The sequence below is a fragment of the Halictus rubicundus genome, chromosome 5 (assembly GCF_050948215.1).
Source record: "Halictus rubicundus isolate RS-2024b chromosome 5, iyHalRubi1_principal, whole genome shotgun sequence".
Classification (NCBI taxonomy): domain Eukaryota; kingdom Metazoa; phylum Arthropoda; class Insecta; order Hymenoptera; family Halictidae; genus Halictus; species Halictus rubicundus.
The window spans coordinates 6149472-6165598 of record NC_135153.1 but is presented as its reverse complement, the minus strand read 5'-3'; the positions used below and the strand labels follow the sequence as shown (position 1 = coordinate 6165598).

The 16127-nt window shown below is 44.0% G+C and overlaps 2 protein-coding genes across 5 annotated transcripts in view; both read left to right on the top strand.

Annotated features, from left to right (window-relative positions):
* The window catches only part of LOC143354050 (uncharacterized), a 69832-nt gene extending 57552 nt beyond the window's left edge, over positions 1-12280 (top strand). For all 3 annotated transcript variants that reach the window (XM_076787755.1, XM_076787754.1, XM_076787753.1), the window contains exons 3-6: positions 56-357; positions 1319-1724; positions 5325-5437; positions 7050-12280. In XM_076787755.1, coding sequence (XP_076643870.1) covers positions 56-357; positions 1319-1724; positions 5325-5437; positions 7050-9470 — 3242 coding nt within the window. In that variant the 3' untranslated portion in view covers positions 9471-12280. The remainder of the gene's footprint in view (positions 1-55; positions 358-1318; positions 1725-5324; positions 5438-7049) is intronic.
* Positions 12281-13097: 817 nt separating this feature from the next.
* Pur-alpha (Purine-rich binding protein-alpha) overlaps positions 13098-16127 on the top strand; it is a 41349-nt gene continuing 38319 nt past the window's right edge. The window contains exons 1-2 of one of the 2 annotated variants that reach the window (XM_076787745.1): positions 13098-13625; positions 15912-15962. In XM_076787745.1, the coding sequence (XP_076643860.1) occupies positions 13589-13625; positions 15912-15962 (88 nt within the window). In that variant the 5' untranslated portion in view covers positions 13098-13588. Of the gene's footprint in view, positions 13626-15555; positions 15575-15911; positions 15963-16127 lie in introns of those variants that run through there. The other variant, XM_076787746.1, reaches the window with a different exon arrangement.

Genomic DNA, 16127 nt, shown 5'->3' with positions numbered 1-16127 from the left:
TCGTGAGCCTAATCAGCCCAGACCTTGGTACATTTTATTCGTCCTGATAATACAGACGGCAGCGAAACGACCGAGGATCAACAGCTATTGGACAGGGACTGCGGAAACGGCAACAACCCGCCGGTGGCGTCGCCCAGGGCGCAATTACGCTACGGTGCATTTTACGATCATGCCAGCGGTTACTATTACGGGTACCCGGTGATGTTCTTTGGTCCTGCGCCAGTACCGGCGCCGGTCGGACCGAGCGTCCTGGCGGCTGTACCCTGCGAGCCGGTGCCTCTGAGGTCGATCGAGTGCATCAATCCTGCATTTATGCCCAAATTGGCTAACCAACCGTGCTGCATCATCAACTACCAGGTAAACATCCACGAGTTTTCATTTGCAGTGATTTCTCTATATATGTCACCAAGACCTGGATGATAAATGTCGCGAAATTATCCCCACTACCGCGGGGTATATCGAGAGGAAGCCGAGGGGTGTAAACATGGCTCGGGTATGTCTCCTGGACGATACACGACGCCGTCAAGACCCGTTTTGTTGACATATACACTGTATTCCAAACTGTACAAGGATGGTCCATTAGCACGTCATTATCTTCGCCGTTTTTTGAAAATATGAAGAAACTTCATTGACCAAAATTTTCCGCTATAAAGACGACTACGATATAGCAATCAGAGTTTCTTTTGTAAGAGTTTCGGAGATTTCAAGGTCACCTCCATTTTCTTCAAATGGAAACATATATTTTTCTATTCGATGCAGCTCGTCATTCTCTCTGAAAAAAAGTATATATAAAAGTCTATATAAAAATGTATCTGTAGAAAAATATATATACAGTGACTCCCACTAATATTCGGACGCTTTTACGAATCGTATAACTTTGTTAATATTGACCATACGACTTGGTTTTTTTTTTTTAAGTTAACTCGATTGGTTTGCTACATAAAGTGAAAAAAACTTTTTACAAAAATTGCAATTGGTCGAAATTGCAGAGAAAATACTGAAAGTTGTATTTTACGTGGACTTACATTGAAAATTTAGGAAGTACGATTTGTAGATCTGTATGAAATATACATATTTTGAGAATTTCCCTGACAATATTGACAAAGTTATGCGATTTGTAAGAGCGCCTGAATATTAGTGGGAATCACTGTACGTCGAAAAATGATTAATTTAGGAGATATTTCAACTTCAATTTTGTTAAATTCGGTAGACTGAACGCCCATCTCAGACACCACTCTATTAGATCGGATATGGAAGGCGCTACTGTTACCACTGTACTAATAATATTTACTAACGATGAAACAATGACCAATTACAGGCGGGCACGAAGAGCAGGAACGTGGTAGAGAAGACGATGGACGTTTCCGTGTTCGAGTACACGAACGACACGTTCAACGAGAGCGGCACCGGGGCCGGAAGTGCCAGTTGCAGCGGAAGCGTGGTCTGCGAGGAAGGCGAGGAGCAACCTGCGGAGATGGCGACCATCTCGATGGAGAACCAGACGGATGGTGATCTTCAAACGGAGGAGCAGGTGGAGGAGTTCTACATCGACGAGCAATACATCGACGATCAATGCATGGTGAAAGGGATGAACGACGGCCCGTACCTGAAGCCGATGCTGATGCAGCAGCCAGTCCACGTGTCGGACGTGATACCGGCTGTACCGCAACCGTACATGTACCCGGGCCACTACATGTTCGGACCGCCTTTGGTCAACGTGAATGGTTAGTTGATTGAAACCGTAAAGCACCACCGAGCGTCGGTCGATTCTCAACAGTTTACTATATCTCTCTCCCTCTTTCTCTGTCTCTCAATCTGTCTCTATCTTGACCCTTTGGCTGCCCTACTACGTAGACTATGCCTCGCTCTCCCGTAGCTTTCGTTCTGTTTACGGACAGATGGACGGAACAACGGACGGACAAAGCAAAGGTTCTTTTTCTTGCGGCTAAGAGAATCTGCGCAAATGCGAACCACGGGGAGGGAGCAACGTGCATCGCAACGTTGCGCAATCCGCGCCTCTCTTTGCGGTCGATCACGGTGACCTGGTCTTTGCTGGAATCTGTGATCCATTTCGGATCGCAGGTACCCGGCTGTATCGATGAGCTCTCCCATGACCTGCGCCCTTTTGACTCGTCAACGCTTGACACATTCTACACGGTAGTTCACTGGGTTAGCTCCCCTAACCTGCTCAGGGTACGCTACACACCGTGAAAGCTACAGTTTCCACCAGTAGGTTCTCGCTCGTCGCACTTCAAATGCTTCTTGCGTTCTTGGGTCCTGGGGGAAAGTAGATTTTTAGAACAAATGGAAATGAATATTTTTGTTATTTCGAGTGAGACTAAATTTTGGAAAATAAAGTTGAAACTGGAATTACGTGAAGAAATAGCTATTTCAAATGTATATTTTCAACTCCTGGAAATGCTATTGCGAAATTTCGTTGAAATATGAAATGGCAGTATTTCTAGTAATAATATTTCTCCTCGTTCGTTGCAGAAACCTCTTGCCTGAAATTCCGGCCCCGTTTTCGTGTAACGAGCGCGTACCTACTATAGTACCTGCTATAGTAATGTTGGTGTGGTCTTTCCTGTGGTGGCAGAGGCTACCAACTTTTCAGGGTGACCGGTGGCTCGCATCTCTATCGTCTCCTATAACAGTCTCATTTACGTTCATAATGTTGTTCAATAGAAGAACTTGATATCCAGACTGTGGATCTTTATGCAAAGTAAAAACCTTCATCATCAATTGCAATAAACAGGGGTCAAATAAAAATGTATTTATGTCCATTCATTTTGGCAAGTTGAAGATGATGTATGGATGCTCTGAAAATCTTTTTCTGCTGATTTAAATGTTACTCCATTTTTGTGTTGAATGCATAAAATCAATCTATGAATCAGCGCACGAAATTCTATAGATGCAACGGTTATGGAAAGACTATGTCAACTGTGAGCAACACAGAAATTACATGAAAATTTCAGTCGTTTTTCTAACAAATGAAGCATCCCTTTTTTTATTCATTACAAAGCGATAAATTACAACTGATACTTGTTCATTGCCACACTATTAATATAATAAATAAGTCGAGAGTGTTGTAACAATATTCTGGAATTCTTCTAACGTCCAGTATTTGATTCGAGTAATTTTTGCCCATAAAAACCGCAGTCTATAATTATTACCACGTGATAAAAGAAGGAGGCTTTGCACAAAGATCCTAAATACAAGAAGATCTTGGTTCTCATGCGAGCCACTGGGAGTCCTCCAACCAGTTGATCGACTGCCCCCGCGCACCAAATCCTGAAAAACAACCAGACAATCGGTCAGATTTTAATTGATAAGCGCCGATGCCCGAGAGACGTCGGAAACGGTCGTTACGTAACATGATTTAATATACCGGGCCACGCGAGAACCGACGCCCGGCCACCAACAAGTTATATTTATCGGAGGACGAAAGATACACAAAGTAGCGGATGATGTATTGCGAGCCTTGGATGCGTCTAATGCTCCTTCCCCGCTCCACTGCCGTGAGTTTAGCAGTTAGTACGTTTGATTGTACCTGTTTCTAATGTTAAACGAGAACAGTGTCGGTCGGATGCGCGGCGAGGGGAAAGGGATATACCCAGATTCACGACTGCTGTCCCGTCCATCGGCATCATTGCTGTTTTATTACCGACGTGCCTCTACCACATTCAAGGTAAAAGGTAATAATTCAAAGAGACGCGCCTCTCTTTAGACACGATCGCGGAAGGACCGGGACCATTGATACATCCACTTTCCAAACATCCCTCTTGCTGGCTCATTCACCGGGATACCAGGCAACGTGCCTAAGCGCCGAACGATCCGATTTATTGTACACGGTTGTGTTTGCAAAGCGATTTTTCAACCTTGTGAAGCTATGTTTGTTAATATTTCTTAATGAAGTTTCTTGCTTCACTGGATTTAGATAAAAGTGATATTAACATACCCGGTGTTCTTCAGTTTTCTGACTTAAAGGGGTACTCTGGTTTTTGAGGCCGTCTTTGCACGCGTTTAGGAATTTTTTTCAGGAGAACTATTAAACCCCTTGCATTGGGATTTTGCACGCATATTTAACGATACTTGAAGTATATGTGTGATTTTTTTTTTAGGTAAAAATAGTCAAAATTACGGGAGTTACATTTTTTTTCATAGTGCATGTTTTGGGAAAACATGGGTCGATGGTGGCCATTACTCCGTTTGTGTATTAATGAATGGAGAGAAATTAAAAATCTTGATTATTTACAAAATGACCGTCAGACAAACTTGGTTTCTATATTTCTTGCGATCAACAATGTGTAATGGCGTGGCGGCGTAGTATCGGCGTCGGTTTGCCGTGTCAGCCATTTTGAAATTATCTTAGGAATTATCTTGTGATGTCACAAATTCAGAGATCTTTGCTTCACTGGATTCTCAGCTTTTCTATACACATACTATACCTACGCCAGGTCTATAAGTATATATGGTCTAAGACTGACATAGTCATGTTGCCAACTTTGAAAAACTAATAAGACATTAAAAATACTGGTATATTCATATTCATTCGCACACTACTGTAATTCATCATAATTCCGATAGCGATCGAGCCAACGAGATACATACTAATAATGTCAAAACCAAATTACCCGTATGTCTTCTTATGCCAATAACAGCGTACACCAGCCGCTGGTTTAATGAAAATGAGACAACTCGAGGGAAATCTTTCTGGACCCCAGACCACGGTAGATAGATATTTATGGTCCGATGATCCGACGATCGTAGCTAAAGTCAAGATATCTGTACACGCTGATGTGTGTGTGTCTGCATACGTCTAATACTCTCAACCATTTTGTCACCGTAATTCCAATCTATGTGCATACAGTTCGTATATCGACGTAACTCTCCACAGCCGGCACGGCTCGCACGTTGCACAAGGGGAAGAGGCGTTTATCACCTGGGGGTCCATTGACTCATAACGATCGCACGAGGGACGCCGCCTGTTTCCATCGACATTTTAATGTTAGAGATCTGGCCGGTGCCGAGGGGCGTCGAGAATGAATTTTGGCAGAGCTCGGCCGTGTCTCCAAATAGATTCGGTTCGAAATAACAGCTCGAGCTGTTCTCCAACGAGGCTGAGGGGTGGGGGGAGAGGGAGGGGGAGGAGAAAAGCCAAGTTCAGTCTCGGCGCCCTTCGACGCGTAATCGTCGTTTTCCGAAATCGACGAAAACCTGGTCGAACACTCCGGAGATTCTTTTCTTCATCGTCGCTTCCGTTCACCTAAAAATACAGTACAGTATAATTCCTCGTGTAACGCCTATTGTTTCTACTGTTCAAGGTGTTACCATACAGGGTGGACCCATGATCAGAACCACGAACGTGCCGTTTATGTCGCCGGCCAGTGCCAAAAGAAGAAAGAAGAAAAAAAGAATGAAGCAGAGACTTGCTGCGGTAAATATCAGAGTTCAGTTAACGCTAAGGCCGCTATTAGACTAGACCACTGGTGGCGCAACACCGGGCGCAAACTGGTGGCGCCACTGAATTGAAGGGCTTTAATAAATCGGCCACTGGTGGTAGCACCGTCACGAGAAACGTGTTTATTTCCGCTGTTGATGCAACGGTGTGCTGCGCTATTGTACAAGGAAAATGGCCTGAAACGATAGTTTGCTTCTCCTTGCTCTTTTATTGAAAAAGAATAGGAGAAGGAATCGGAAAATGCATATACATCCAATGCTAGTTTCAAGAGGAGAGAAAGAATTGTATTATTCATTGTTTCATGAAGTTTGTGCTGATGAAGTGAAATTTTGTCGGTATTTTCGAATGTCAAAGTCGTCGTCTGACGTCAATTGTTGATTTTTTCGCAATACTGGTGGCGCAGTTGGTGGCGCAACTGGTAGCTTAGTCTAATAGCGGTTTAACGTTTCGAATGTAGGAGAGCCTAGGGGGTCAGTGATGTTGGATACCGTCCGGGTGAACGTTTGCGACGTAGTGGACCTAACAGATTTGTCTTTGTCAGATTCAAAACGCGGAGGTCAGCGTACTCCTTTAAGGGATCCTTAATTCAGCATTCCGATGAAATAGTTGCTCAGACAGCGAAGATCTTCTAGATACTTTGCGATTCTTCAAGCTTTACACACATGGTATTTCTTTATTGTTTATGTTTCCTTTTTCACTCACTGTATTCTACTTTCTTACACTCGCTAGATTGTAACACACGGTGTCTGGCATATTGCATACATTCTAGTTTACATTTAGTGAAATTGTTTTTCTGGGTCTTCTAAGAGATACTTTCAAACTCACTACACTCCAGGTACACTCAAAGTAGTCTCAGGCTATCTCATAGTGTCCCAGCTTTCATTGTGTCCTATCATTTTCAAACATTGCTAGAAAGATTCAAGCTAATCTAACCGTTAAAGTCTAAAATTATACTTCTTCCGAGCTCGCACAATTATAAAAATATTAAAAAGAATTGTTTACGTCCAAAAGCACCCACTTCCCAGTACAAAACATTACCGAGGGTCCATGTATCCTTTTTTTTTCCTTCTTTGCACCTGCAAAATTTTGTTCAACTTTAAACACTATTAAAAATACTGGGCTTCTTTTCAAGCCCACACACCGCCTCCAAGACAATAAGAAAGTCTAGAAGTCCAATTCCGGAAACTCTAAGTCAATCTGGCTGGTAATGGATATTGTATGGCTTCATTCAGATCTTGTCTCTCATGAAGACATCTAAACATTTCTGAACGTATTACAGTGATTTCTCTATATATGTCGCCAAGGCCTGGATGATAAACGTCGCAAAATTATCCCCACCACGAAGCTCGAGAGGCCTCGGACGCCGAGGCTCGGGTATGTCTTCTGGACGATACACGACGCTGGCAATATCCGTGTTGTTGACATATATCGAAAATTCACTGTATTAGACTGCGGAGAAAGAACGCTTCAGCCTCGAAATAAGAATGATCTGGTTCCCGTAATTTTAATCACAGTATAACTTCATTGGAGGGAGACTCGACGAATCGGAGGTCGTCGACATAACTGACATAATTTTCTATACCCCCAGGGTAACACGGAGTACGAGGAGGAGGGAGAGTACAGCTCGGAATGTGATACTGACCTACTGGCTTCCCGGCTGCCTTTGAGCGATTGCTCGACATCGACGACGGCGGCAACGACGACAACAACAACGACCAGCAGGACGCTGAACCCCGAGTGCAAGGAGTTCCAGTTGCGGTCGATCGTCGAGTCGAGCGGCACACCGGTTTCCGGTGTTCCAACATCCACCGAAACGATGATCTCCGAGGAGGATTCCGTGACGAACCAAGCGAGCACACCGCCGTCGGATACAGCGTCCACGGACAAGACGAGCGAGTCGTGCAACGGGATCGGCGAGGAAACGCAGAACGGCATCGACGAGGTCGTTCACGAGAACTCTAACCAGGTGGTCAGGTCGCCGAAATCGCGTCCGCAGGAGGCAGTTCCGGATCAAAACGGGCAAGCTAAGAGACTGACGAACTGCGTGGCTGACAAAGAGGAGCCGTCGTCGGTGAACAACGTGGACAACGTCACCGGCGAATTATCGAGCAACGGGAACAACGATCCGAGCGATTCGTTGAACGGCAACGAGATGATACACGAAAGATCCACGGAGGAGATGAACGGCGTGATGAAAGAGGAGGTCGCGTTGACGAACGGGAACCTGGACTTTGACCTGAACAACGAGGACGCGACCGTGACATCGAAGACGTTGCGCAACGATGAGCGGACACGTTCCAGATCGGGTACGCCAAAGACTGGGAAGAATAACGCGGAGAATGGGGAGAACGAGACCCTGACCAACGCTAAGTCATCGTTACCAAAGAGAAAATACAGTACGAAGGGTACCAAGTTCGTCAGGGAGCCGACCCCTGGACCGGATCTGAACAACGCCGCGGAGGCGGAGCTGGAGAAGACGAACGACGCGACGCAGAGCCTGATGAATAACGTGGGCCCGAACGATCTAACGAAAGAGGATTCGACGTTCGAACGCGAGAAAACCGAGAACGAGTTGTCGAGCAGCAATTGCATGTCCGAGACTGTGTGCAATCACCTGAGCAACGAGGACCCGATCGAGGCTTGCAACGAGGACTCGGGTTTCGAGAGCCAGACGAGACACTCCGATTATCCGATCACGGAAGCGGTGACGGAATGGCTACGCCGTGTGAACTCGCCGGACGTGTTCATTACGTCGACCATTACGGACAGCGAGACGGAGGACGAGGACGAGGTGGAAGAGCCGCCAAAAAACTTGCAAGGCAACCCCATGCCTGCACTATCTGTTAATAGTTGCGCAGACAATCTCGTGTTGTCGCGCGCGACTAGCTGCGGTGAATTCGCAAGGGTCAACAACGGAAACGTCAAGGGCTTGTGCCAGCCGGATGGCAACAACGGCGGGTCGAGGAAGAAGAAGGACGGCAAGAGAAGGTCGGGAGAACGGAGACGGGTCAGACACGTCGAAGGCAAGCTGGACAAGGTGGTGTCTTCGTCGGATTCTTGTGGTCAACGGGACGACTCGGTCAGGATGAAAAACCCGACGAAGGACGTTGACGATGTTTGCGAATTGACTGAGGAGGATAGCGTTACAGGTATGAGGGTTGCAACAAACTCTCGGATGGACTCCAAGAGGGTCAATGCAAGGCGAACGAAAAGACAGGGAGCGGGGAGGTCGAACAGGGATCCTGTGAACAATAATAACGAGAAAACGAAGCAGGGGGAGGACGAGAACGACAATAATGAGAAGGGGACGATTGTCGAGGACACTGTGAACGTGAAGACGTTCGAGAAGGGGGAGATCGTGGTGTCCGAGGACGGTAAGTTGTTGACGACTTCCGTCTACGAAACGCTGCGGAACAACAATGGTTCCGCGATAATGGTAGCCGCGACCAAGAGCGATACAACCAAAGAGTCTGTTGGGATCGTGGAAAACGGGAGCAGCAGCAGTGTCGAGGAGGAGAACGCTAGCGGTATATTATCCCTGGATAGTATAGAAGAGCTTGATGTCCTAGAATGCTGGGAGGCTGAGACGATTGAACCTGTGATAACCCCAAAGAAGATGCTGCAATGTCGAGGTGTATCTTGCGATGGCGAGGCTGGAGAGGAGGACAACACCGATCTTAAAGTCAACGTGGACTACGTGCAGAAATACTACAGATTGGCACGGGAGAGTGCTAGCATAGAGGAGGATCTGAGCTCCAAAATAACCGTAGATTCAGTGCCAAATCGTTCGGAGGACTCGAGAGCGGAGATGGTCGTTAAGACAGAGCAGAAGAAGAACGACGGGAGTAACATACCAATCGACGAGGCTTTCGAGGCGTACGAGAGCTGTTACACCGGGCGGACTCCGTTTTTGACCATCGATTCTAAGATTTTTAAATCACGAACGTTGTATGGACAGGAGGCCGATGGCCCTATACCATGCAAAGCGGTTTGTTGTAACATTCAATGAGGTTCGTTCACACCGAATACTTTGCCACAGGGGAGACCAACCGGGTCCCCGGTACAGTACTGATGTCAAGGCCGTCCTTTTCTAAGCAACGTATGCCTCTGACGTTGTACTCCTTTCGCTGCTGGTATATCGATGGACATACACACGCCGTACACGTTCATTTTTTATGTTCTTCATTGCATTAAAAGAATGTCTGAGAAAAACAACCCTGTGGGTAGTTAGAGAGATGTTCTGGATGGTATTTAGGGGCATGCTCAAGGACAACGGTTGATACAGCAGAAGCCTACGTGTGTTGCTATTCATTTTTGTAAATAGCTTTTAAGGGGTCGCTCGCGAATCGTGTTGCAAAGGAGACTTTTTTTTTTTGGTAAATTATTATATGCTTGGAGGCATATATACATATATATATACACAATATTTTTTGACGTTATTGTCAACGAGATGTAACACTTGGTGCACATATTCTTGTTTCTTTTTCTTTTCTTTTCTTCTTCTTCTTCTTCGTTTCATTGCACGAGTATGGTTTTTCTTCAAAGCAATCGAGCTTAAACGATAACAAAGGAATCAATCGTTTCTTGAATACATGAGTACAATGGATAAGAGTGAAGTCTGAATTCTACGAATGGGACGTTCACCGAACCATACACGAAACCGCGTCATATACATTGTTGCTATTCTGTTGGTCTCGCTGTATTTTATAGGCACCACACGAAATAAACCTACATCAAAGTGGTTAAGGAATATTTTTTACAAAACCTAATCTAGAACGTAAATTTAAAAAATAAAAAAAACAAGCACGAAGAGAACACCTAGCGTTTTTCCACGCACCACGTTAGATGGCCTTTCACTTAGGGAAGTTTCGACTGCTCCGTAGCAAGTTATAAAAGCATGTAAGGGATTGTAATCTGCGATATAGCGTGCACTGTACGTTTAAACAAAAGAAAAAAAGGAGGAGTAGCAATTCTGAATGAGAATGAAATAATGAAATGCAGACACTGGCGGCAGACATTCAGTGATGATGATTCAACGCTATGTTTAAAGACACAATAAAAGTATGACGGTCGTATACACAGATGCAGTAGAATCTTTGATTAGGTACAGAGTAGTTGTTGAACAGAAAATGAATTGGTAATGCAGTGATCTATTTAACTAATACTATAGCTGTTACAGGAGCTAAAGTAAGGATTGTATATAGACGAAGCTTTCAATGAAAATTTTTCGATTATGATTACTGGTTTTTTTGTTAAGCGAGTAAAAGACGAGCATGTTGTTTTGTAATAGATGTTGCAGTCAGGAATAGGGAAACACATCTCACGCATACACATTATAATGTACAAGTTGCACTTGTTACAACATAGTTCAAGCTTTAGTTGGGTTGTATCAAGTAGGTTGAATACCTCAGGATGCATACTACGTAAGTTGATCGATAGACGTGGTTCGTGAAAATCATATATGGATACATATATCTATGTATACATGGGACATTATGTGTACATATATATATGTATGTGTGTATATATATATATATGTATATATACAGGGTGTTTCGTTTATCTGAAAACGGAAATATCTCGTGACGCACTGAAGTCGCGAAAAAAAATTTGTTTACAAAAATTGGTATAATTATATAATGGTATAATTTTGCTCAGGACTCGAAAGATGGTGGGGGAAATTTCAAATTCAAATTAATTTTCCTAAATGGAACCATATATTTTGTTTGTCATAACACGATAGCATTTTCCGAGATGAATTTAACAATATATCACATTATGTTATTTAATGTCACAGAACATTAGAAATTATATTATAAATTTGTAACTTCTTAAGTAGGCAATGGTAGTACATATCTGGTTTCCGACTATTAGCTGCACACCGTAAACAAAGATCGATCTTCTGAAATTTCCCCCACCACCATTCGAGTCCTGAAAAAAGATTACACCATAAGATTGTTCCCTTCATACCGCACAATTTTTGTAAACAAATTTTTTTCGTAGCTTCAGTGCGTCACGAGATATTTCCGCTTTCAGATAAACGACACACCCTGTGTATAGACACCCCATATCATAAGGTGCGAAACATACCTCAAAGATACCTGTATATACAAAACTACTGATCATCCAGGCATTAGTGACATCAAGTATAATAATTAATAATGATAATGTTAATGATAATAACGATAATTATAAACAACAAAAAAACAACTATTATCACAACAGCGGTGTAAGCACAATCGTTCCTGCGAAGCTTTAGAATTCCCTAGGCATCATACACGTAAACACAATTAATACAGGACGATTCATATACTTCTAGAGGCTCATTGACATCCGAACTACATTAAAGATAAAACAAACAAATATATATCGCTATATTAAATGCGCGTTGGATCAATTGTGTGCCTTATTCCGCGGCTGCCATTTTTGTAACCATTTTAAAGCATTCATCTTGATGAGAGAACAAAGGCTATCGAGTGATTTGTGAGCAGTTGCAAAAATTTTTTAAATTATGAAAATGATAGTGATGAAGCGGAGCTGGTGTGCTCCACGGCAATGATGGTTTTGTCTGGGCATGCATACAAAAAAGAATGTGGATACATTGATTTTTTCATACATCAAACTAACATGGTGTTCATGTATTTACAACTGACGTGCATACATTCATAAGCATATAGACATTAACATTGCATCTTACACAAGTCATGTTATCGTATAATTATATTTTAGTTGAATTAAAAAGTAAACGTGTAAGGAATAAGTGTACTTGAATTTTGTTGTGTTTTTGCTTAAAAAATATGAATAAAATGTCTCAATTAATTTACAGTATTATTAATTCGCTGCCGAAACATTCGTTATAAGAAGAACAAGTATAAACCACGAATAACATTATACTTCGAAAATATACAATCTCCAGTATCCTGTCTCACAAATAATTACCTCATCCAATGCACCTACTCCGTTACATTTTTAAACAGTATCATTTTTTATGAACTTCTTGTTACGCGGATTTTTCATAATTTCAGTAATTGTGAAAGAAAAAATTAGAAATTTTTGTAGACTTTCGGTGATTCTTGCGTTACTAAAATGTTGAAGATTTCCAGAAATTATAGACAACAGAATAGGGTAGAACGTGGTTAATATCTTTATTTTCCCGATTTAGTACAAAGTATATACAGTATTTCATCTCAATTAGGTTTACACATGGTTTCCCCGCTATTCAGGCGGTACAAATCAATATCTCTATCATTCATTTGCTATTCCAAGTATATTCGCCGTCGGGATTTACAATTCAAATCATCGTTTTACAATTCCGTTTCAAATTTCGCGCCACTTTAGATCGCCGGTGAAAACGGTTTCGATCTCTCGAATCCTCTCGAGCGCAAAATGGCTGGTACAATTCGATTAGTCTCGACTCGATTCGATTCGATACGATACGATACGATACAAAAGCGATATACAAACCGGGCGCTCAGTGGCGCCGCCAACCGACTGGAAAACGAGCTTTACCAATCGGTGAGAAAGAGACGAAACCATAGGAACCGCTAAAATGAGCGAACGTGTCGGTAGAGTGGGAGAAGGACGGCGAACGTTGGTGTAACGGAGAGAGAGAGAGAGCTAGAAGATCGTGTCGTGGCTATGAGGCAGTCTTATATAGATGGCTACGGGCATCGCACACGACGGTACGTGATGCGTGTGTGAGTTCGCGTAGAGTAAGTATAGCGGTATCTTGCTTTCTCGTATCGCGAAGCAGGGATTGGGTGGCGGAGCGGGAGCGTGAGACGAGGAGAAGCGAACGAGCGAGCGAGCGAGCGAGTGAGAGCGAGGGCGAGCGCGAGTCGGGCCAGCGAGCGTGGAACGGTGTAGAGCGAGCGAGCGTGTGGTGGTGGTGGTGACGACTGGTGCCGTGGACGGACGGTCGGTCGGCGGTCGGACCGTGGTGTGTGAAGAAGTGAAAAATTCGCAAGTGGTGTGCTGGGTTGGTGAGAGAGCTGGGCTGGTTTTAGTGGTGATATATCGGGGTCGCGCCACGGACAGTGCCGGGGATTTTTGGTCGTCGCGGGGGCCTGTTGCCGAGACGTCGAGGGACGACGCGTGGAACCGAAGAAAGAGACCGCGTTAAGAGCAATGTCTGACCGGGAAAGTCTGGACGATCAACCGCAAAGTAAGGATCGCGGGGCCCCGTGCTCTACGCGTACACACGCACCGACTCGTTCCCTATTCCGGTGCGGGATCGTCGATATGTGGTTGCGATTCCGAGCGCGGCCCGACATCTTTCCGTAGCCGTGGAACCCGTGTGTTGCGCCTCTCCGGTTACCAAGACCGTCTTTCCCGAACACGACGACCCACGGTCGCGGTCGGAACGCGCCGTTGTTCCGCGCGCACAGCCCGCGAGCATCGCGAGCTGCTCGCACACGCCCGATCGTTCCTTTCGGCCCTCGTGGCGTTCTGTCAACCGCCGAAAAGAATTGCTATTTTTCAACGATACCCAGGATCCAAGATGGCCGGCCGCGTATCGGTCGAGAGACAAACCCTGTCCTCTTTCCTCCTTCGTCTTACTCTATCTCTTTCTCCCTCCCGCTCGCCTCGTCTCTTTCGCTCGCACGCACACTCTCTCTCTCTTTCTCGCTTCTTCCCTCTGGCTCCCTCTTTACCTCGCGCTTCGTACTCGGTTTTTTCGCTTGTTTTCTCTCTCCTTCTCCACCGTGCACGTTTGTTCGCTTTTTTCCTCTGCTTCGTGCTTTTTAAGTTTTTCTCCCCCCCCTCCCCCAATCCCCTGTTCGTCTCCTCTCTGTCTCGTCCCCTGGTATTTTTTTTCTCATCTCTCTTCGGCCCCGGAACATTCGGTACTCGCCGATGCTCGACCGAGAGCTGTTCTCACGATGCCGGTTCTGTCCCAGGTGTTCCTTTTGAAAGTCGCGGCCTCTGGGAATCGTGAGCCGTTGTCAGTTCCGTCTGACAGGCACCCTGACCGTGCTCGCCGAGAGACAACCGGAATAAGTCCCGAATGAAACGCGCGTGATGTAACCTGCCGATCCACCTATCTAGCGCACACGCACGGCGTACACAGCTACGGAAAATCCGCACCAATACGCCGATAGATAGTCGCATGTATTATACAAAACCGAAGGAACCGTCTGGCTACGCGATGCGCGTAAATTTCACACGTGCCATAGGCGATCCCCACCCCAGGAGCTGGTGGATCTTGGCCTCGAAACAAAACGGTCACGACATGTATCCACTGGCGATGGGAGTAATTCAATTTATCATTTAAAAATGCTCGATCGATACGACGCCGCTTGATCACCGATCCCCCCCTCGGTGTCCACTAGAAATTGTTACTAAAAACTAAGCCCAAATGATCAACGATTAAACCTGGAATTTAATTATACAAACGTATATAAATGAACAATATAATAAATTTTATATTGGTTAATTACAAAACAAAAAAGGACGATAACCTATACATTGAAAGCAGTTTTAACTGAAACAAAAATATTGGCACATTTATACGTTTACTTATAAGTTTATTGTTAATATTTATTTTTCTAGTATTTCGTGTGTAATCCCTTATTGTTTATAACCGCTTTCAAACTGCCTGGCATCGAATGCACTATTTTTTTTTTGTAGCTTCTGGGCTTATTTTATTCTTTTTCGTTTTGTAATTAATCCATATAACATTCTTGGTAATATTCTAAAATTCCAGATCCAGTAGTTGTGACTAATACAAAAAGTTAACCTAATATTGTTTCTTTAATGTACTATGCGCGTTTGTGTAATTATAAGCCATCTGTACCAATACTTTTGTTCCTAACTGTAGATTCACCGCGATGGCTGATTGGTATTCGCAGACGTACGGATGCACATGTATACTTGTTGAGATCGGAGATATGCCTCGCCGAGATTAACGCAGAAAAATGTATTCGATTAATGTTATCGCGGTGATAACGTTAAACATTATGTAATGCTTTTCGTGAAACGCTGGTACGACACTTAACGAAGCACGTAATATTACCGTAATACATTATTTTGTATGTTGAGAAATTGGATGAACTATTCTGTCGAAAGTTAGTAACAATATCGTTAGAGCTTGTATTCGATTAAAATTCGTCGGTAAGTCACGATTAATCTCCGAGTGGGGCTCGCTTTTGGATGTCTAATCGCGGCCATAGGATTTCAAAATGTCGTACTCCTACACGGATTTACATGATAGTCCCATTTGTTTTCGGAACACGAAAATTGGTTAGCCCGTGATTTTTGGAGCTATAATACACACGTAAGAAGCGTTCTTTTGATTTCGAATGAATTTGAAGGCGAAATTTTAGGTTAGGATTATTAGCGGTTAGGTTATCGTGATGTGAACGGTTTGCGATGTAGTCTTTGCGACGCTTGATTTTACAATTTGTACAATTTGTGCTATTATTAACGATGAACCTATTCTTTTTTTTAGGATATGGAAACCCAAGCGGCATGGATGCTGGAGGGACTGAATTCGACCCTGGTGAGTAAATAAAAGGAAGACATTCTGTGAACTAGACTTAATTAGTCACGGGGTGAGGAAAAATGTATGACGTAATTTTGGAGACATTTTGCATCCTCCCTTCTAATTACAAATTCGTGTATGTACATCGTAATGTCTAGCTGGAAATTTATATTCAGTTTAGGT